We start from the raw sequence: 21,844 nt of genomic DNA, 5'->3' as shown, positions 1-21,844 counted from the left end.
GTGTGGTATTGTGTGCCTGTCTGAACGCAAGATTGGCAAACTGAAGGAATTGGGATTTGGCCAGGAACCGATCGATTGCTGCTGTCCAATAGAGAAGTGATAGTGAACTGTGTCCCTGCCAATGTAGAGGGGCTTGGCATGAAGTGACTCTTTGGTCCACACCAGCCAAACTCTAAAACTGATGTAAACAAGACCACAGTGTGCTCACCAGACTCCTGATGGTCAGTGAAGACTTTCAGAATCCATCATTGACATAGAAACAACACAGAGCTTACTAGCTCCAGGGACCATGCTAGAATATTTTACATGCATAGTTTTGTTGGAATGAACCCCTTATCAATCTATGCTTTCATATGGGTTCTCAGAACTTAAACCCTATGAGGTTAGGTCAGCCTGCCCCAATCCATAAAGACAGTAAGTGGCAAAGCAGGCCACTACATACATGAGCGCCTTCTCATTAGAATTAATGGCTTGTATCAAGTTAGGACAGATACCTTCTCAGCCAAACTGTTACAGCCCTGTGTCAGCAAAATTGAGCTGGCCCATCCTGTCTCATGAAACACCCTCATCTTGAAGTGATGAGAGATTAAAACAGTGTGGCTTTCATTCAAGCCCCTTTATTCAGCTATGCTAGGCAGTGGGAAGAGAGAAGCTACAAAATCAAGAAGTCTGTAAACAGTCACACAGGTATATCAGGAAAGCACAGCAGCCAGGAGAACACAGTAAAGTGTTATGGCACCAGCTAGACCATAAGAATTTGGGCCAGGCCTTGGGTCTTCCAACTGAAGTGTTTTCCTCATGCCCTCATGGAGGAAGCAGCCAGAGAGGAGAGCTGGCCTTTCATAGTACCAGTTCCATCAGAAGAGCACTTTGGTCGTTGAAGGGAGTGCCCCTTTGCAGCCTGTGGAACAGAACCAGATCTCAAACACTCTGAAGCCTGTCAACTGTAGCAGGTCCTCTCAGCCTGAGACAGATCAAGTTTGCAGCTTCTGCCTGTCCACTGTGTGTGGATCCCTGTAGCCCTTTGTTAGAAAACATTGAGGGCCGCCAAGAGTGTGTGCTGACCAGGGTGGTGGCTGCTGCCTGGAGCTGTAAGTAAATAAATGGATGTCAGACACTTTTAATTGTGGGGGAGTGGGAGCAGAATCATTCCCCTCCCCCGAGCATGCTGCCTTGGATGTAATGATCGTGAAGCCTTTACACACAGACTAAACTAAGCCCTTTGTATTCTTTGCAAGGTGGAGAGCTTGCCAAGCCAATTTCAGCATACAAAACACAGACAATTATTCTCTTGGCATTTAGAGGCCGCCCCTGTTTTTACTGGGGGAGGGGATGGGTGGCTGGTTGATAGAAGAAGGCTTTATAAGGAAAGATAAGTCAACTTTACCCCGTATTCCTTTTAAAGCTCCACTCCCTTCTGGACTCCCGTGTCCCTGCCTGTCATAGTCAGCCCCTCATCAGAAGTGCCACACTCACTTTGATGTTCCCAGCATGTCACTTACTTGTGGCTATTTTCACATCTTCTGTGTAGTAGCTCTCCATGCAATTATCGTATTTCTTTTGTGGATATATGGTTACAGATGGTTGGCGAGTATGTTTCTAGTGGTAACCAATAAAAAGGCATAATCCTTGATTATGGTCTGCATCCATTGTGTACCATAAGCTTTATGATAGTGGTTCACAGCCTCTGTTCCCAGATCTGCTGCAAATCTTTCAGAAGTTTTAAAGGGCCCACCCTCCTTACTCCAAAAGTATGTGAGACAACAAAGGGTGCTGAGGCTAAGCCTATGAAAAAGCTAGCCTTCCCCCCACCAAAGTGGGAACTGGCTTCTTGCTTAAATACTTAAGTATACTTTTGATTTCTTCCCTTTGGTTCTGCCTGAAAGGTCTGTTGCGCAGCATGGCAAACACGTAACAGTGTCACCTTGAGTAAACTACTTCATTCTCAGTGTCTGTATCAGTTGATAGAAAAACAAATGACCCTATGATGCCCTTGGGCTCTTTCCTTTTCAGAGTGCTAACGGTCTGTATCTCAAAGTACACAATGTTTTCCCAAGAGGTTCAAAGAAGTATATTGTACTCTATAACTCCCTAAGCAAAAAGAACTAATAGCTAAAAGGCTGTTGGAGTTGGACAATGCAACATTTCCAGTAGTTCTTTTAGCCTTCAAAGTCTAGAGTTTAATTTTTGTTTTGTAATTGCTTCTAAGTTCTGAAAACCACATTGAGAATTATTTCATATGCAGCAATAATTTTTTCTTTTGATGTTGCTAATCTTTCCCTTAAAACCAGATAACATGACTAACAAGGGCATTTTAAAAATACTTTTATTACACATGTATAAAACAAACTACATACAAGGGAGAACCATGTGACAATCATGAGAATAATGAGTTCTATATATGTTACATTCATAGTGACTTGGCCATCTACATTCGTCCCATTTGAAGTAAGTGTTTTTCCTGTCTTGTTGGGTCTAAATTTCCGAATGAGATTCAATAATCTATCCTATCTCAACTCTAATAGCTTGACTTCTTTATCTTAATCTAAGACAATCTTGTCCTCTAATCAACTAAGCTTGGTTGTAAAACTATACTATCTTGTCTTCACTGCCCCTCAGAGACTTGGGAAGGAATAAAATTTAAATTCCTGAGTGAACCAGCAGTGTGAGTTAGCAGCTTCCAAAATGTACAAATTGACTTAAGACAGTTTACTGCCTGACCAGTCACTCAATACACTTTATAACATTGGAGCCTCATCTTCAGCTTTCTGGCCTAATATCTCTGCCAGGCTTGTTTGCAGGGCAGCAACTATTGAGGACTTGCTTACTCTGACTTGGCAGAGTGCAGCTGTCGACTCTGCCTGCATCTAAGCTGCCCATTTTTAGGCAGATTCTGTTTGTGGCAGGACTGAGGACATTTTGCCCAATGTTTGGTTTACCACCTTTGAAGCCATCTCCATAAGGAGGTTCTTTGATGCTCATCATCTTTGAACAAGGGCATTTTTAATCAAACCTGTGTTTGTGTGTGTGTGTGTCTTAAGAGAGGAGTTCAAGCTGAGTTTTACATAACAACTCTTAATTCCATAATTATATTACATGTATACCTTTGTTTTTATGCCTTTTCTAACCCACACAGGAAAATTAAAGATAAGATCATTTTACAGGGTTAGTTCTCTGAGCAAGTTATATTAGAAAACAAAAGTTGGTAATGTTTACCAGGCAGAAGGAGCTGTCTGTCTACAGAGCAGCGAGTCCTGACTCACATGTACACCTGTGTCTTCCTCCGCCATTATGGCAGCTTGCCCATGTGCAGTGACATACATCAGAAATACAGAAGGAAGAAAAGTGTGGCGGAAGGTCTGTTATGAATCTGGAGCTTTCCAGACTCCCATTTAGCTCTCATTAAAATTCTAAGCATGCCCAGCTCTCTGACTTAACAGGTAGGAAAGATAGCACTGAAAAGTTACCTTGCTTAAGTAAACATCATAGGTGCCTGGGCCGTAATCACTTGTTCTGTTCCTATTCCTGGGATTTTTTTACCCCAAGCTCATTATGTGGCCTTTCGTTTTCAGGTGCTACCTTGGTGACTTGCTTGGCCTCGTAGCTGCAGAGTGCTATTTCTGCAGTCACAGTTTTGAAGTCTAAGAATTGGCTGTTTCCAGTAGGAAGGTACACATAGCTCATCATGCCCAACAGGAAAGGAATGGAGGCAAGCCTACATTCTCATTCTCATGTTTAGAACATCCACATAAGGCTCTACTTTGCCTTTTCTGCTATCATGATTTCTCTTCGGCTTTTGCTGATTGATTTTACTAATAAAGACATAAGGGAATGTTCACGACATTAGCTCCAGAGTAAAAAGAAAAACGGATCATAAAGATAGCTGTGGCCCCAGGCGGGAGAATTGTCACCCAGGGATTACTGGGTTTAACTCTGCTCTTAGAATAACTCTAAACTTGTTAATAGGGATCCAAGCACTGCTTGGTTTGGCCTGCCGCTTCACCCCGCCCCCACTTCAGTCTATTTTCTTCAAATGTGTGGCCTTCTATTAATGACTTAACACCCACCATTCTCCCTTTCAGCTCTGGGTGTTGTCTGGGGCTGTGCTCTCTGCTGAGGCCTCTTCCTCTGCCATCCTCCCATTTGGCCTGCAGCCCTCAGCTTCAGCAACTCCTTCTGAGAATCTCTCACTGACTTCCTAACCCTGCTATTTGCTCTATGGGACAACATCCTTCATACCCTCCCACTAAATGGCTACCTTCACAAGGGGATGACATAGTCTCTTGGCTGAAGACACAGCTCTAGTGGCTTACTCTGTCAAATGAATGGATACATTTATCTTGATTATCTTAAATGACCAGATTTTCTTTTAGTGTAGTATCCCTGATTTAAGTCCTACAGATTTGACCAAGCAAAGCTCACATATTCACTCAGCTGCTGGATATTAAATTGAGGAATGTGGGAAATAGTAACGAACCAAGTACATATATGACAAACATCATTATTACCTGACCATCTCACCCCCACCACGTTGGCCATCTGACAACAGCCCTCCTTAGATCAGAATTCAGCAAACTTTTTCTGTTAATGACCTAATATCAAATGTCTTGGATTTTTTTGCAGCCCACATAGCTCACCCCCTCCCTCCCCCCTCCCTCTTCCATTCCGCCCCCCTTCCTCTTTCTCCTTCCTCCCTTGCTCTCTCTCCCTGTCTCCAGGAAGCAGCCATATGTACACAAATGAATGGCAATGTCTGTGTTCCAGCAGACCTTTATGTTTAAGAGGGGGTCTAGTTGGGGGGGGGGTTGCTCAGTTGGTAAAGTCTTTGCCATACAAACGTGAATCCTGAGGTTTGGATCATTAGCATCCACATAAAAGCCCGCATACGCCTTTAACGCCAGAGCTGGCAAGGCAGAGACAGTTGGATCCCTGAAGCTCATTGGTCAGCCAGTCTAGCTAAATTGGTGAGCTGCAGGTTTAGTAAGAAATTCTGCCTCAAAACCTAATGCAGTGAAGTGACTGAGGAAGATGACACTCATTAGACATGTGCACTCAGAGATATGCAGAGATATGTTTTGCATATCTCTGCCTTATTTGATGTGATGAAATGATAGTCAGGGAACCTATAAGTAAGTCAATCTGAAAGAATGTCTCCTCTGCCACTTAGTGGAGATTTATTCATAAAGTCACTGTTTATTCTAGTTGGAGAGGAGTTAGCTGTATATGACCTTGAGCCAACTTGGAGGCAAATAGCAAGAGTGTGTACATTTGGTACTGACATTACCAGGGCCTATAAAAACTCATGGGCCATGGTCTCCTGGAGATACGATTTTGTCATTGACTTAATGGCAGAAGTAAGGTCAATTCCTGTTTGAGATCCCATAGTTTCTGGTTACAGAATGTGAGTCCTGAGCCAAATGGGGGCAGTTTTAATGCAGCTATTTGACTCTCAGCTACATGTCTCAAGTATTTCTATAACGAGAAAATGACAGTTTTGTGCTGTAGAATTCAGATGTTTTCCTCAGCTGTTCTTCTGCAACCCCTTTGTCTGCTCAACTCTTAGAAACAAAAGAATTTTTTGGCTGATTCTGTGTCTGCTCAGAAGTGTCCAACTGTTAGAAAGAGTGTAAAGAATTTCGGATCGTGGGAGTCCATCCATGGTTAGCTCAGCCGTGGTGGAATGGAAGCCGTGTGGTACTGCTTATTCCGGTCCTGTTTATTAAGCTTCTGCTGTGAGGAAACCCTGTCCTGCTCGCCTCAGACATGGGAATATGACTTCAGGACACCAGAGAGAGATCTGGGTTTTCCCTAACCGCCATGGATTCCTATTATCTGTGCTTTACTAGCCTTAGGGGAATAAAAGAGAAACAAAAGTAGAAAGACTTAGGCTTACTATTAAATTGCTTGTGAATGCTTCTAAAAGGAAATGCAGGAAAGCCTCCCGTTTTAGGTTCTACTTGAGTTGGTTGAGGACAGTTGTTATCTCTATATTTTGGATTGCTTTTCTGGTACACGGTAGAAAGGAGACTGCTATAAAGGTATGTTCTTTAAAATGGGAAACAATATAGTTTTGAAAGAAATCCAGAATAATATAACCTGATTTGTTTTCTGTCACACACTGGGTGGCCTGCAGCTGGGATTCTCCAAGGACTGCTGCTTTCCTTTGGAAATGCTAAAGGGTAGTTCTGTTGGTTTTAACAACCGTTCTGTTGACGCATTTTAAGGTAATCTATACTTCTTTGTATAATTAGTGGCCAGTGCTATTCATATGAGCAGTGTCTGCATTCCTAATGACAATGTATTTCTTTATTTTGTTTGCTGCTCCCGCTATCAGACTTCCATCTGTTGCTTTCCCTTACTCAGTGTGAAGTTTTAGCTGCTACACTGCCATGTCTTGGAAACTGAGAGATCACATGAGCCCTGGGACTCTAGGCATGGAGTTGTGTTGTGGGTGCAAGTGTTTGAAGGGAGCTTTGCCTCCTTTTGTCTCCATTGAACTTTTATGAAAATAATGTCTCAGAAAGGGGCTCATTGATCAGTTTCCTGACACAGTGAGCCATTTTGCCTTTGGGGTTCTAAAAGAACGAGATGAGCCCTAAGCATTGCTTTTGGGTTTGGTTTTGGTTTGGTTTGGTGTTTTTCAGACAGAGTTTCTCTGTGTAGCCTTGGCTATCCTGGACTCATTTTGTAGACCAGGCTGGCTTCGAACTCACAGTGGTCCTCCTGCCTCTGCCTCCCGAGTGCTGGGATCATAAGCATCCTTTTCTAATACTGCTTATTGAGCATCTTCGTAGAGGTTGAGCCTATTCTGCCATTGTGAGGGCTTACCTTCCCGAGTCTATGAGGTATGGGTGTTAGTTTTCATATTTTATGTGAAGAAATTAAAGCTCAGAGAGCAAAGTACATGCCCAATGTCACAGAGCTAACAAGGAATGGAGTTCACCTCTGATCTCAAGCCACCTAATTGCATAACGTGGCAGGGTTTCTGGTACCCCATGCTGCCAGGAGAATGGGAAAAACAGATTTGTGCTAGACATACTTAGGACCATTAGCTCATATAATAACTTAGTCACTATGAGATATCTATCATACTTGTTCTGTTTTCACACACAGACAAATAATATCACGCCATGTAAGAACAGTCACACATCCCTTAATAGTAAAATCAGAGCAAGCGTTGATTGGCTCTCAGCTTTTCTGAGCCTGCATTTCCTCATCGTAAAATAAGGACAATCATTTTAGGATTAGTGTAAGGACAGCATGGAATAATCCTGCAACATAGCGCTGTGCCTGGTACACAGTGGACTCCAGCAAATGTGAACTATGGTTTCTCCACCCCAAAGGGGAATGTTGCTCTAAGTAGCAGTACACAGTGATTGACCTGCCACTCATTTGACTCTTACAAAGATTTTGCTATATCCATGCTAAACAAAAGGATATTTCTCTCACTTGAAACAGCTCAAGTGTCCTTGATCTAGTTTGTCCTTTATCACCCAGGTGGCTACCTAGGTGGTTTTGAGTCCCCTTCCAGTTCTGTGACTGTTATTCTTGCTGTGCAGTTTTGTTTTTCTTCCTAGGAAACCGTACGGCAGAACTCAGTCTTTTCTGCAGTAATGAAGTGGTGTGATCACACAGGATGGAGCAAAGCCCCCTGGACAGCTCAGTAAAAACTCCTTTTCAGAGTTGTCCTTGACAAAGATATTGTGAGGCCTTTGGAGTATCTGTGTTGATAGAATAGATATGATACCTAGAAAGGCTCCAAATCGTAGAAGCCAAGCAAGACAAGGGAACTTTGTTGCAAGAGTGTTTTGAAGACAGTATTTGTCTTGTGCTTACTGCCCGGGGACCAGCAAGTAATTATTAAATTGGAATATAGTGGTGTGAGTTGACTCCAGAAGGCAGTTACACAGAATGAATCCCAGTCATGAGAGGATAACAGCCACAGCCAGCTTTGCTGCTCACAAAAGACAGAAAGATTTTTGTTTAGATGATTTTCCCCACGGAGCTGTTGGCTTTGTGTGGCTTATGCACTGGTGATTGTGAGATTGCATGCCCAAGCACTGGTGGTCAGGCTCCTGAACTCCCCTCGTGTGGACTAAGTTTCATGTAGGATACAGCATACACTTCCTCATCACTTTGTGCTTGAGAGTAGGAAGGAGCATTTCCAGTGGGAGTTCTCTGTTCTCAGAGATTACCGTAAATACCATTCAGCAGCTCCCCCTCCAGAAAACATCCCCCTGTTCTCTGATTAAATACAAGTCTCTCTTCTTCCATGAATCTTATATAGATCTCCAACACAGCACTTACTACCTTGTGTTATGCTTCTGAGTGAACCGTGGAATTCTTGACTACTGATAAGCGGTTCCAGCCACTTCAGTGTTGCTCAGCAAATGCTTGTTGACTAACTGACTGGGTTCATTGCTTAGTGGCCTCTCTTACTTTTTTGTCTTGTGTTAACGACATGACTACCATATGACCCAGAAATGTTACCCCTGAGTGAATACCCAAATACTCTTATGTCAATAAACAGTGGAAATACTTATACATCTATGTTTAACTGAGGCACTGCACATAATAGACTAGTCATAGAATCAGCCTTGATGTCTGTCAGCAGGTGAATAGGTAATATGAATATAAACAGAGTCGACTTTAACACAGCCATAAGGAAAAATGAATTAGGTCATTTACAGAAAAATGAAGAAAAGTAGATATTATCATGTTAAGTGAAATAAGCCAGGTGCAGAGAGACTGTGTGTGCATGTATATGTGTGTGTATATAAACATGTATACATATGTACGTGTGCATGCCCCTGCAGTACAAATAGAAGGGGAACTACACAGAAGAATGTGAGTAAATATGATCAAATTACATGACACACATGTATGCATGAAAATGTCATAATGAAACTCATTATTTTTATAATAAATATATACCAACATGAAAGATCAATTAACTTTTAAAGAACATGGACCCCTATTACAGTAAGTTTTATCTGTTACTTTGTCTCTTTGCCTTGCTTCTCACACTGTCCCTTCCATTTTCTCCTTGCCCGCTTTGCCCCTTGAAAAACAGCCGCTCGTGTTTGTTACCCCGACTCCTCCACTTCAGCTTCTCTTCCTTCCTTTCCACATTGTTTCCTCCCCTGTCACAGAGGAGCGCTCCTCGTGGTTCTCTGGTCTCTGTTTAGCTGTGGGCACCACAGCCATGTCCTCTGGTCCCCCCTCATCAGATGCATCCTCGTGCCTGTAGTCTCTTCCCGACTGCTGTTTCTTCATTTTAGCTTCATAATGGACTCACTGGCCTCTAATATCTACTAGAATCTTGCAGCCAATGCTCTCCATTTTCACAGTCCTGATTGGTTATGTTCATCTCCCATGTCCTGGTTCCCTGCACACAGTCCCACTTTGTCCTTACTGGTGGCTTTGTCATCTCTGAATCTAGGACCTTCCTTGTAGTTACCATATTTCTATGCAGACTGACACAGAACTCAGTAATGCTATCTTTCTCCACCTATGAGGGATGAAGGCTGATGACCTTTCCTCCTCCTTCTCCTCCTCCTTCTCCTTCTCCTTCTCCTCCTTCTTAGAATAAAAATACTAATTGCTCTGTTTCTAAGCTTTTTTATTTAGTTCACAACAAAAATATAAAGCAGAGGAGTAGCTTGAAAAGCTTTCTGATTCGGTCAGAAAGGTCAACCAGCGAAAAGGTAAAGCAAAGTAGGAAAAGTTGTGAATGAAGCATGAATTGTGTGTAAGGCAGCCTCTGCTGGGGTGGGTGGGCGTTCACACACCGTAAACACTAACAGAAGGTATCTAGTTGACTAACAGCTAACAAAATCAAGATTCAGAGCCAGAATGTTCTAGTTTTTCCACAAAAGTATGATTTTCCTTTGAAAAGCTAACCATAACTTACATATTTATATGTACACATACCCTATAGATATATATCATATATGTGATCTCTATTGTTTCTGTGTGGTTTTACCATCAGAACATGTTCAAGGCACAAGATATGCTTTTAATCACTTCCTCAAGCCATATGTAATTAGAATTACCACATTCTGGGCTTTCTATGAACCTCTGCAGTGGTTCATTCAGCACTTAAGCTGGAAGCTAAGCACCATAGTTTTGTCGCTCTCACTCTTTTCCAAAACTGTCTTGTCTGCCCTCGTAATCTTATTTTTGCTATTACTCTATGCATCTTTTTTTTTTTTTTTAAGTAGAATGGAAGTTTAGCTTGAATTCAAGAAAGTAAATCATAAGCAACACGCATGGCAGTTGGGCTTCCACATAGAGCTGGCAGCTTAGAGCTGGGCATGCCCTGAAGCAGACTGCCCAGAGACCAGTGACATCATGATGAGAGCCAGTGAGGAAGAGTCACAACAGTAACTTGCAACTTAGGAGCCAGTGGGATGCTGGGAGGGGGCTATAAAGGTATGCTCTATTTTTCTGCAATAAAGGAGTCTGCGTTTGCTACTTGCCTGACTCCCAGAGTCTGTGTCATTGACTCTGCGAGCTCACCCCTGCCCCCAAGGATCCCGGGCCTGGGTCTCTGCAACATTGGTACCTGTAACTCTAGCACCTTAAGGGGCAGCGACAAGTTTGCTGGCCCCTTGCCTAGTTCCAGGTTCATTGCAAGAGCCTGTCTTAACAGAATAGAGAAGAGAATAAAGTAGAGAGTGGTAGAAGAGAGCACATGATGTTTTCCTCTGGTCTCTACATGTGAGTGCACAGGCACATGCATGTACACGCATACAGAATGCACATACTCCACACATACACACATAAACACAAAATAAACAAACTGACTTGTCATGTTAAGTATTTGGTTTTTTAAGTGGTAACTGAAATTTACAAATCTAACAAGTGTGTAGAATATATTTGCAACTATTAAGGAATATCATTGTAAAAGTGCTTAAATAGTTTCTATGCCCCCTTTAAAATGTTAAATATACTATGAAGAGGAATTGAGTCATTTAATTTTTATCTAGATCTAATTTATCTTATTGGCTTAATCACAAATTTAGTAATCTGTACATCAGAATGCTATAACCATTTAGAAACAGAAGGTGAAATAATGGCAACAAATACATGCTTTAACACATAAAGTGAGAGTGGACTCTCAGCAGATTATCACATCAGCACCCAGGGTGTATGGGGCAATTGTGTAGCAAACAATGAAAGGAAGTTACTCATGTAATTCTTTAAAAAAAAAAAAAAAAAAAAAAAAAAACCCTACCTAGCATGGAGTCTGATTGCAGTCTTCTGTCTGCAACTCCAGGCGCATTCAGTTGTTGAGAATAAGACTAGGCCCACTCCCATATGGACAGAGGAGATAGCGGGGTCAGCCTGCCCCTGTCACAGAGGCAGAAAGAGATGTGACTGTGCCTAGTTGTTTCTTTGGTCTCCCCCCCCCCAACACACACACACACACACACACACACAACTTCTTTCATAACTGTCTACAGTGTGTATAATAGTACATACATTGTATAATGCAATAATTACAAGGCTCCACCACGACCCAGGTTAAATTCATTTTCAGCAACTCAATAAAACGGAGAGTAGTTTCATTGTTGTTTCTTCCAGTCAGCAAACAAGATGAATAAAGATTTTTTTTTCTCTCCAGCTAACCAACATTACACACCCAGTTTTAATTATCCCTCTCAACAACTGGTATGAGGTAGATATCTAAGGATTTCCATTTTACAGCGGGAAGGGAAAACTAAAGTTGCAAGAAACCGAGTGGCAAGACTTGAACGTGATCTAAATACTGCAGCTCCCTCCCTGGCCCTTGCCTACAGCTGCTCCTCAGTTGGAGAGGCCAAAGGAGAAGGTGTGGATTTGATGGCTTGAGGAAACTGTTCCTGAGCGGGACTGTGGAAGCCCCTGGGGTTGCACTGTGAGGTGGAAGCACCTCCTCCCCAGACCTTCTGCTCCCCTCCATGCCCCTCCACTTGACTTGCTTCCCTAATGGTCAGCTTGCCCTGTCCATAAGGACTCAGCCTAGTGAGAAGAAGGAGGATCACTCTCACTACACGGCTATTGTTCCTGCTTCCTTTTGGGTGATGGAGGAGTTCCTGTTATTACTGTTTTGTTTACTTGTTGCTTGAATCTATGTCAATTTATGTGCCCTTGGCTCTAACCCACAGTTTATATATTTTCATGTTGTTAATATTTTTAATTGGTGTTTTTAAAGTAAATGTACTCTGTGTTTGGCAGGCCAACAAAGTAGAATAAAGAAAGAGTTGGTTTTTGAAAGTAACCATATAAGGTGAAAAGTCGTGTTTTGTGTGAGTGCCTGCATGCATGTGTACAGACTTCAGGTTTTATCAGGCATGATGCTCATTAATATTTATTATAACAGTTTACAGTGTAGCCCCTCGAGTCCCTCTGGATTGTGCACAGCCTCAATGACATAACTGTGGAAAATGCAATAAATCTAAAGTTGAAATTACTTCTAATGGGAAGTTTCTTTATAGTTGTAAAGTTAAATTGCCTCCTCTAAGATGAGAGAGGTGGTGTGGACAAAGCCCTGGCTGACCTTGGTATGCTTTCGGGGGATGCTGGCCACTGCACTGAAAAGTTGCATTGTTTGTGAGGTATTTTTTTTTCCTGCTGTGCTATATTTAAATTTCTCTGTATATTCCTTTCTAATATTCAGTAAGTTGGCAGGCCCATATGTATTAAACTATAACCCTTTATAGTCTTCTTAATGTAACCAAAATTAATATTCTTCTCCTTAAATAAGCAATTGCATGAAGATAATTTAGACTTAATTTGTCATGAAGTCTAAACTATGCAAAGAGCCTAGGCATTATAACGTTCATTTTTGCCAGCCCCTCTGTAAACCTCTTCAGTGACTTGTAGCTGAATATCAGCCAAAAAAATCTCATGCTCTGTATTTTAGGAAATTGTTCATGATATTTGGAAAGAAACTTCCAGGACCTACACATGTGGCTACAATGGGTCCTTTTGAAGCTCTATATAATAAATTATTCTTTCCTTTTCATGTTATTTGTTGATGTTTAAAAATAATGGCATTATCTTGCCTTTCTCTTCACGGGGACAATCTATTTTCTTATGACAAAGTTCATTTTTATATTCCTGCTTTGTGTGTGTTAGATGCAGCTAGACCGGAAGTACTGAGGACAAAGTGAGCCATGTCCTTGCTGTACTGATCTTTGAGTCTCATAATGATAGAATGCTGAGCGCCACAGCCGGGTCACCAGGAGTAGCAGGAGGAGGGTTGGGAGAGTTAAGGAAATGTTCCTGGAGGACATACCGGAAGACACATTATAAAAGGCATTGTGAATGCCCATAGGGATCTAGATAAATGAAGGAGAGAGGATTCTCTTTTAGAAAGGCTGGAGGTGAAAGAGTTTGAGGTGAGTTTAGAGGCGTGAGGGTGGTGCAGTCAGGAAATGACACTAAATGGGAGTTGGAGAGGAGAGAGAAGAGGGGAGAGTGAGGGGGGAGGGCGGAGGGGGGGAGAGAAGTGCTAGGACTGAAAGTTGAGTTGATGGGTGTGGAGATGAGGTCAGACAGGAGGGAGAGTGGAGAATAATAGGATGTCCTGATCAGATGGATAGTCATTGTTCTCTTGATTACTCAATAACTTTGGGCAACTTGAAAGGCTCTGTATGAGGTCATTTAGGTTTGGAAATATTTTTAATATTATGCTTTGTTATTAGAACATGCATGTGTTCAATCACTGGAGATAGGTAGATAATGAGTCATTGTGTAGCTGGGAGATTTCAGAGAAGGAAGAGAAAAAGATACTGCTAAACATTTTTACAACCATGGCAACATTTGGGGTGCCTTCTGCACCCAACATGAGGAAGGGGGAAAGGAGGAGAAAAAAATACATGTAACATGGATTACCTGGCCATGTTATATGAAGAAATTTAAGGCTCAAATTAATTCTATGAATTAACTATTTTAAAAAAAAATAGAGATTTTAAATAACTTACCAGAGATTAGAAAGGTAAGTGAAAAGACAGAATTTGAATACAAGCCCTAAAAAACAAATACGGAAGAGTTGGAGTTCAAACAAAGGGAATACTGCATTCCTGTAAAATTAATGGCTTTTAGTGATGTGGCTCCTGCTTGTTGCTTGCGTTCTCAGTGGAGGCCTGTCCTGCACACACACAGCAAGTGTCCATGCATACAACAGTGCAGCCACAGAGAGGCCATCACTTCCTCGGTGGCTTTCAGGAACTGACCTGGGTTTCCATGGCACTTATGGCTTCCTGCTGTCTCACTTGCTTTTTCTACTCTCTGCCACCTCAAAGAGGGTTTGGGGTATGAACACCTGCAACAGTAAGGAAGAACAGAGACTGTGGAGTGAGGGTGGCATATCTATTCCATTTCATGGGGAACTGGAAGCACTCTTCCCAGGCTTTGTCAGTGTCTTTTGAATATGCACCAGCTAATGATGTGATTAAATTATGTCATGAAGAAAATAATCAGTAGGCTCTACCAGTGGTCCTAAGTAGCATTCAATGTGAAGCTGATTCACTAATTCACATGACTATAATCGTCATCATCATTATCTCTCTTAATGACCTTATATCTAGCTGTCCTCTAGGAACCTTTGGAATATAGACTGTCTCTGTCTATTCCATCTCCCTCCACACTGCAAGCCCAGTGATACTCTCTGGTGCTCAGAGATGCAGGAATTCAAGATAGATGGGCCCTTCAATTGTACCAATCCACTTCTGTTTCAGGAGAGCACAGGGATTCAGGGGCAGTGAGAAAGCTGGCCATAGCCCAAATCTTCCTTGTTCTTCTCTAGGATGGTAATATGCTGACACAGCTTCCTGCATGAAGTTCTTGTGCTGATCTGCTGTGTGCATCAGGTGTTCCCTGAGCTCAGGTTCACAACCTGTGCTTCACAGTGTGGTTCACAAAGTGGTGATACTTGTTTGGGACATTAGGGCAAAAAGAGACTTCAGAAGGATAGCTTCTTTAAAAAACAAGAGGCTCCTAGGGACACTGATGGGCACAGGCCGAGCCTGGTCACCCAGCATCGTATCTTCACACATGTGTACTGGAAAACACTTTCCTAAGTTATCTTCTATCAGTCGGGCAGCAGCTTATATAATGCGCAGACACAGGACCTCCCCAGGCCCCCAGAGAAGGTCTATAAAAACTGCCATTCTTCAGTAGTTTTCAATGTACGTATTGAAGTATTAAGTGTATTTAGTGATTTCGCCTATGTCTGTAAATTATGGTAAAATACAAAAGCATAGAATATGTTACTAAGTAGGTGTTACTAAGTAGATTACCTTGCTCCAGAAGACTGTGATTTAAACCCAGTGTCCTAGCATAGCACCAAGGCTCCACTGCGAAATGAAGAGCATGAGTCTGACTTGTGAAACAACACACCCAAGAGCCAGGTGCTTTTCATCAGTGAGTAAGCAATTCATAACCATCTTTCTCATCTTTTGTTTGTGAAGGAGCTTTACAGTTTTATTTTGTTTTTAATAAAGTAGGAAAGGTTAGAATACGTCCTTGTCAGCAGTAGGCTGCTGCATGGGTTTCTTCAGGAAAGGCAGGCAGCACACACTTCATGCCTCGGCTTTCTCATGTCATAACTAATTTTTCTGATATCAAGAAATGATATAAGCAGTCAAGCTCTGATTTACTCAGGGTATGTTTATGCATTGGTGTGTGTTTTAGCAGAGGAGAGGATATTTTTCATCTCATTGTATAGGAAAATGTTCACAATTTGTAGGTGAGTAAGTGTTCGGGAGTTGCCTCCTGATCCTGCAGTAGGTAGCAGGTTCTACATAGACTGCAATACAGGGAGGGCGTTCACAGGCTCAACTCTTAAGCGGATTGCCCAGTGCCTAGCCCCTCCTCCACCAGGGGCCTTTCCTGTCTGCACCTCCCCTCCACTTACTCTTCAACCCACTGGTCTTCAGAAGAGGTTGCAGCGTGAAGAGGCCACTTAGTCATGCCAGCACCTTGAGTCAAATTATAGTGAGTGCTTGGAGCCCTGTTTGTTGAATTTAGCACTGAGAATTCGTGACCTATAAACGCAGTTCCTGAGACCTCATTTCTTACTGTCAGACATCTTCCTATTGGAGGGGCAGTACAAGTCCTTGAGATAGAAAGTTGGATACAGTTGTTTCTGACCTTAGTCTAGAGTAGGTAGGACAAGGACAATGCACTGCAAGGAACAAGTTTCTGATAACCAGGCCAGGATTGCCACCTGGCCGCTGTCGTGCCTACATATGAATCCAGTGAGATACTGGAGTTGACCCTTACTCGCTCATGACCGGTCAGTTCGCAGGGACTTATGAGCTCAGCTTTAAACACAGTCATCATCAACATTAGATTACTTTAACTTGCAATCACATAAATTGTTTTTAAAACAAAGATAGCAAGTACTCAACTCCTAATTTCCTAATTATTTTTACTACATTGTGTGTTTACCCATGCGCTTGAGGTTATTTATACCTCTGCTCTTCCCAACTCCATCTTTATTGAGATTATGCTGATAGCTTCACAGCAGCCATTTCAGAAGGATTTGAACCATGGAAACAAACAGGCAACCAGTCAGGGTGTCTATGTGTTCTCCCACCGAGCCCACCGTTACTCATTCCCCAGCCCGTTGCTGGGCTTGGTGATTGTATGCCAGCCAGTGGGAAGGAAGGGTGTGGTCTTTGTGACCGTGAAATGCACTCGGTAGGCTTAGGTCCAGATCTTCCCTCTAGAATCTAGACGGTACTGCCTAGCTGGACTGGTGTTAAAGGAAGGCAAAGTACTGGTAATAACTTTGCAGGAATCTTCTCATCTGCTTCCACTACATGGATGCCTACCATAAGTTAAAATTGTCATCTCAATGAAATAAGATCATTTGTGCTTCTGTTTGGGTTTTTATCTCTGGTACCCAGTGTACAACTAGCTTTTACCCAGCTGTTGAATAAATGATGTGGTGCCCCCCCCCCCCCCGCACCCCGCCAGAATCTAAACGTGTCAGTGCTCAGGAAGAGTAACTAAACACATTTTTGCACCTCTCCTTAAGTGCAGGAAACAAATACCTGTTTTGTTTTGTTTTCCCTCAAAGGTGCATTTACTCCCCTTCCTTTTCTCTCGCCTCTTTCTCTTATCTTCTCTTCATTTTCTTACTCTCTTCCCTTCCTTTTGTTTTCACACCAAAGCCTGAACGCCTCGATGACTGTGACTTTAGTATGTGTGTGATTATTCCAGTCAGTCCAGCAGTTCTGCTCTTCCTACATGGTTGCTGTTACATAGGGCCCCACCAAAATAGTTTGGCAACTTAGTTAAAACCTTCCTTATAAATGTAATGTTTGAGATGTGCACATCTATTTGGAGATTGGCATCTCTGGAGTTGCATGGGCCACCTGTGTAAGACATGACTGCAGAGAAGAATGTCAGTAGACCACGCTGTTGCTGGAGGCCACCATGATCTACTCTGACTGAATTAACTCATGCTGATACAACTCTGCACGGCCTTGACTCAGATCTGGAAAGGAAGTAGGTGCAGTGTTCCAGGCTGAACCTCGACACTTCTCCAGATGTCGCACATGTTGGATGTCCCCTAAGTGAATATTTCATTCTTTAGGTTTCCCTGTTGGGAATAAGAGTAAGGAAGAGGGTTGTGCAAGAGTAGTCTAGAAAAGAAGGAATAAAGTTCTTAGACTTTTCATTTTCTGAGAGTGACTTTTTGAAAAGCTTGGATCAGGTTTGGCAAGAGATGTAAGCACTGAACTCTTGGAATATGTTCTTGGCTCTTACTGTCATCTCTGACTTAGAGCATTCAGCTGACTTCTCCGACTGTAAAATAATACTCCCTCTGACATTAATACTTACCTCATGAGGTTATCTACAGGATAATACTGTGTTTACATCATTTCGTTCACAGAGAGCTCAATGCGCTTTTCATGCATTGAGAGTGAAGTTTCTCCTCAGGAGTGAACATGAGAGCTGACTCTAGAGAATTGAACTTAAGCCATGAAAGTCTGACTCCAGTGTGGTCAGGAGGAAATGCATACAGAGTGATCTCGTGGGTCAAGTGAGTTTCCACTGTGAGCCCTATCTTTTTGTCTTACTTTTGAATTAAGGGAGTATGGTGAGTCCTTACACCTGCATGGGAGATTTCACCTGTACAGTTAGATTGGTCCCTTGTGATACATCCAGAATTTGGAGAACAGTCCAGAAATCTTTTGACTACAGGCATTTGTACCCTGGTGATAGCTAGGAGACATCTCGGAAATATCTGTCTGAACAATAGAACCACACTAGATCAAGAATCCCAACCCTAGAAGATATAGTAACATGGGGAGGGCTTCACTGTACCCAATATCGATGCTTTTCCTGTACATGTTTTTAAGGGATGTGGAAAATAAAGGAGATTCAGCTTGTCCGGCAAAAGTAAGCTGTTACTAGCAAGGAAGTGACGCAGGGTTTACAAGTAGATAATTGTTGCCGTTCTCAAGTGGTCCCAAGAACATTACAGAATTCTAAGTGTTATATGGGGAAAGCGGTGTATCTGGTTGGCCAGCCTCAGTGTTACCCATCTAGCAAACAATATGTTGCTCATGTCTACCCTGGGGACCTGGACAGGAATGCATCCAAACTGATGATTTAAGCATGTTTTAACAAATTCAACGATGAAGGTATGGGGCCTTGTTTGGAAATTCCAGGAAGTTTTTTTGTTGTTGTTGTTTGTTTGTTTGTTTGTTTGTTTTGTTTTACTTTGTGTGGGGTGAAACATCTTCTAAAATCTAAAAATTGAAATCAATGTGGGAAGGAATTTCAAGCTAGGAGATTAGTACATCATAGGTCTAGTATTTTGACTAATTTTGACAATCACAGAAAGTTTGGCTTTATAATAGTCTAAACTACAACTGGGGGAAGTAGTGGAAGTAGTGGAAAACAGGGTTCCATGGGCCTGTCCTGCTGAGTTCTAGGAAGTGGATCATCTGGAATGTGAGCAGTAAAGGAGAAAGCCTGGGCTAGAAGTATAAAATTAGATTTTATTCCATATCACTAATATTTATAAAACCAGTGGCGTTGAAACTGGATAAAGAGAATACTCCAAATAAGCAATACCCCAAAGGTGAGACCTTCAAGAGCACAGATGAGGGGTAAGCGAAAGAGTGTGTGAGAGGATGTGGGAGCCCAGCAGAGCAACAGGAGCATGATGGAGTCCTCGCCTAGGAAGATACCTTGCAGTGATCACGGCCGACGTGAGGGTGAGACTTGTGCAGAATAAGGAGGAAGGATGAGTTGGTGAGTCAGTTTAAAAGAGAACAGTGATGGTCTTCATGGGGCAACCAAGGACCAAGAAGCAAATAAATAATAAATAATTTGATGAATTATTAAATAGGTTTCTGGGCTTAGAAAAAGAAGAAGTAGGCCATGAGAAGTTGAAGATTTAGGAATTAAGTGGTATTATTGGAACACAGTCCTGGGACAGATTAAAGAGGATTGAGGCCATTTATGGAAGGCCGGGCCTGTTACTCGGAGGATACTTTTCTTTCCAAACTGGAAGGAAGCATACAAGGTAGTGTGGAGGTTTGAAACAAAATGGCCCCCAGAGGCCCATAGGGAAGAGCACTCAGAGGTGTGGCCTTGGAGTAGGTGTGGCTTGGTTGCAGGGGGTGTGTGACTAGATGGTGGGCTTTGAAGTCTCAGAAGGTCCAGCTAGTTCCCTTCCTGTTGCCTGCGCATCAAGATGCAGAACTCCCAGCTTCTCCAGCACCATGTCTGCCTTCATCCTGCCATGTTTCCTGCCGTGACGACAGTCTCTGAACTGTAAGCCAGCCCTATCAAATGTTTTCCTTTACAAGGGTTGCTGTGGGTGTGGTGTCTCTTCAGAGCAATGAAACCGTAAGACAATAGATCCAAAGTATTCATAAAGGGGAGACAAAGAATGTTAAGATCTTTCGTGTCTCATGAAAAATCACGTCATTGGTGGAGAAGGATGTGACTGGAGTTGGGGTCTTTTAATGAATGAACCTAGGTCACTAAAAAGCTACTTGTACTCGGTGGTTCGCGTTAGGCGCACGCACGTGGGTCCGGTGCAACCGACGGAGTCGCGGCGGTGAATCCATCGGCCACGTGGTCTCCGCAGGGCTGTTCTGCACAGGATTTTCAAGATGGCTGTAGCCCCTCAGGCACCAAAGAGGGGATCTATCCGGAAGACTAGACCTCTGGTTGTAAAGACCTCACTCAACAACCCATATGTTATTTCCTGGAGCACCTTGGAGAGAGAGGACATATGCTTTATATTACACACACTTGAGGACAAGTTTAAGTCAATTGGACTTCAGAAAATTGAAGATAAGAAAAGAAAAAGAACACCTCTTGTAAAAAAAGCAAAGATGCAGCTCAGATGTTGAAATTAGTGAGGCTCCAAAAGAGACGGAGCCCGAAGGGGATCTGAAGGTGTCAGGGTGGACACCTGCACACGTCAGAAAACAGCTGGCCATTGGTGTTAATGAAGTCACCAGAGCCCTGGAGAGGAACGAACTGCTCCTGGTTCTAGTGTGTAAGTCGGCTAAGCCTGCCGTGATCACCTCACACATGATCCAGCTGAGTTTAAGCAGAACTGTTCCTGTCTGTCAGGTTCCTCAGCTCAGCCAGAGACTTGCTCCTGCCATTGGCTTAAAATGTGTGCTGGCCTTGGGCTTCAGAAAGGACACCGTGGACGTTGCTGATGAAGTAAAAGCCATCATTCCTAGGGTGCCCGGCTTAAATGTGCCATGGCTTCAACGCAGAACCCAAGATCCCAAAGACGGTTTAGAGACTGAATCTTTGGAAAGCCACGACAGAGAGATTTTGGACACTTCCTTTGATGACCTTACAAAACTTAGTAAGAGGAAGACTGCTGAAGGTAGGCAGGCTTCAGCTGCAGCATTACAACCCCTTAAAATAAAGAAACTCATCCCCAACCCTAGTAAGATAAGGAAACCGCCCAAAAGTAAAAAATCCATTTCAAAGTAGTTTTTATATGAACTTGTCAGTTCAAGGAAGGGCATGGTCTAAATAAACTTTGAAACAATTTAAAAAAAAAAAAAAAAGCTACTGTACTCTTTTTGTGGGCCTTGTTCAAATTCCTGACTTTGACATATATAGTCATGATGGTTAAAAAAAAAAAAAGTGGGTTAGTAGTATGATTACTATACTCATGAGCAGTATATTCAGCACATGGATAAAATAGTTAAATACCTGTAATCTGTCGAAACAGTAAGTGAAATAGTGGGAATACTATTGAGAAGACTATGGTTGTGACAAAAACAGTATAGTAGTACAGAAACATAAAAAGTATAATCTCTTATGCAATGTACAGGAAGAGGTACAGTTGAAACAAGTCCTTTCAAGGTCTTAATGCATTTGTTAATGAAATGGGAAGATGACTCATTGCTGCTGGCCCTGACCCTATGGCTACCCTAATTTTGTTCATTTGCAAAGTTGACTTAGATCTCAGGGTTTGCGTATGGAAACTAAAGCCTTGGTAGAATTCCTAGGCTGCTATTTCATCAGGAAGCCTGAGGGCAGCATAAGCCATGAGAAGCCCATGACCTGCAGCAGCATCCGAAAGTTCCCAGTCTGAGAAGCACTGGTAATCCATTTTCTTCCTTTCCATTAGTTATTAAAATAATAACGGATTGGCAACACAGCCCCAGTTTCTACCTCTAGCACTGTCTGCTGCTGAGCACAGCTGTTCCCAGTCATTCTTTCCAGTGTAAATAATGGTTCGTGTTTCCGTGGGCTGTCGCAAGATCTTTCTGTACTTGTAAAATGAGCCCATGTCACCACCGTGTTGGGAAAGATTGAAGGTATGGGAGAAGCCAAGGAACTCCAT

General features: G+C 42.6%; 1 protein-coding gene across 1 annotated transcript; it reads left to right on the top strand.

Annotated features, from left to right (window-relative positions):
- Window positions 1–20,069: 20,069 nt before the first annotated feature.
- On the top strand, window positions 20,070–21,036 carry LOC127192771 (ribonuclease P protein subunit p38-like). The gene is given in 2 exon segments (XM_051150083.1): window positions 20,070–20,348; window positions 20,350–21,036. Coding segments are annotated over 2 exon segments (846 nt in total). The 5' UTR covers window positions 20,070–20,135; the 3' UTR covers window positions 20,983–21,036.
- The last annotated feature ends 808 nt before the right edge of the window (window positions 21,037–21,844 follow it).

The sequence above is a fragment of the Acomys russatus genome, chromosome 8 (assembly GCF_903995435.1).
Source record: "Acomys russatus chromosome 8, mAcoRus1.1, whole genome shotgun sequence".
NCBI classification, from domain to species: Eukaryota; Metazoa; Chordata; class Mammalia; order Rodentia; family Muridae; genus Acomys; species Acomys russatus.
The sequence above is the reverse complement of the archived record's forward strand: the minus strand, read 5'-3'. Positions and strand labels throughout refer to the sequence as shown.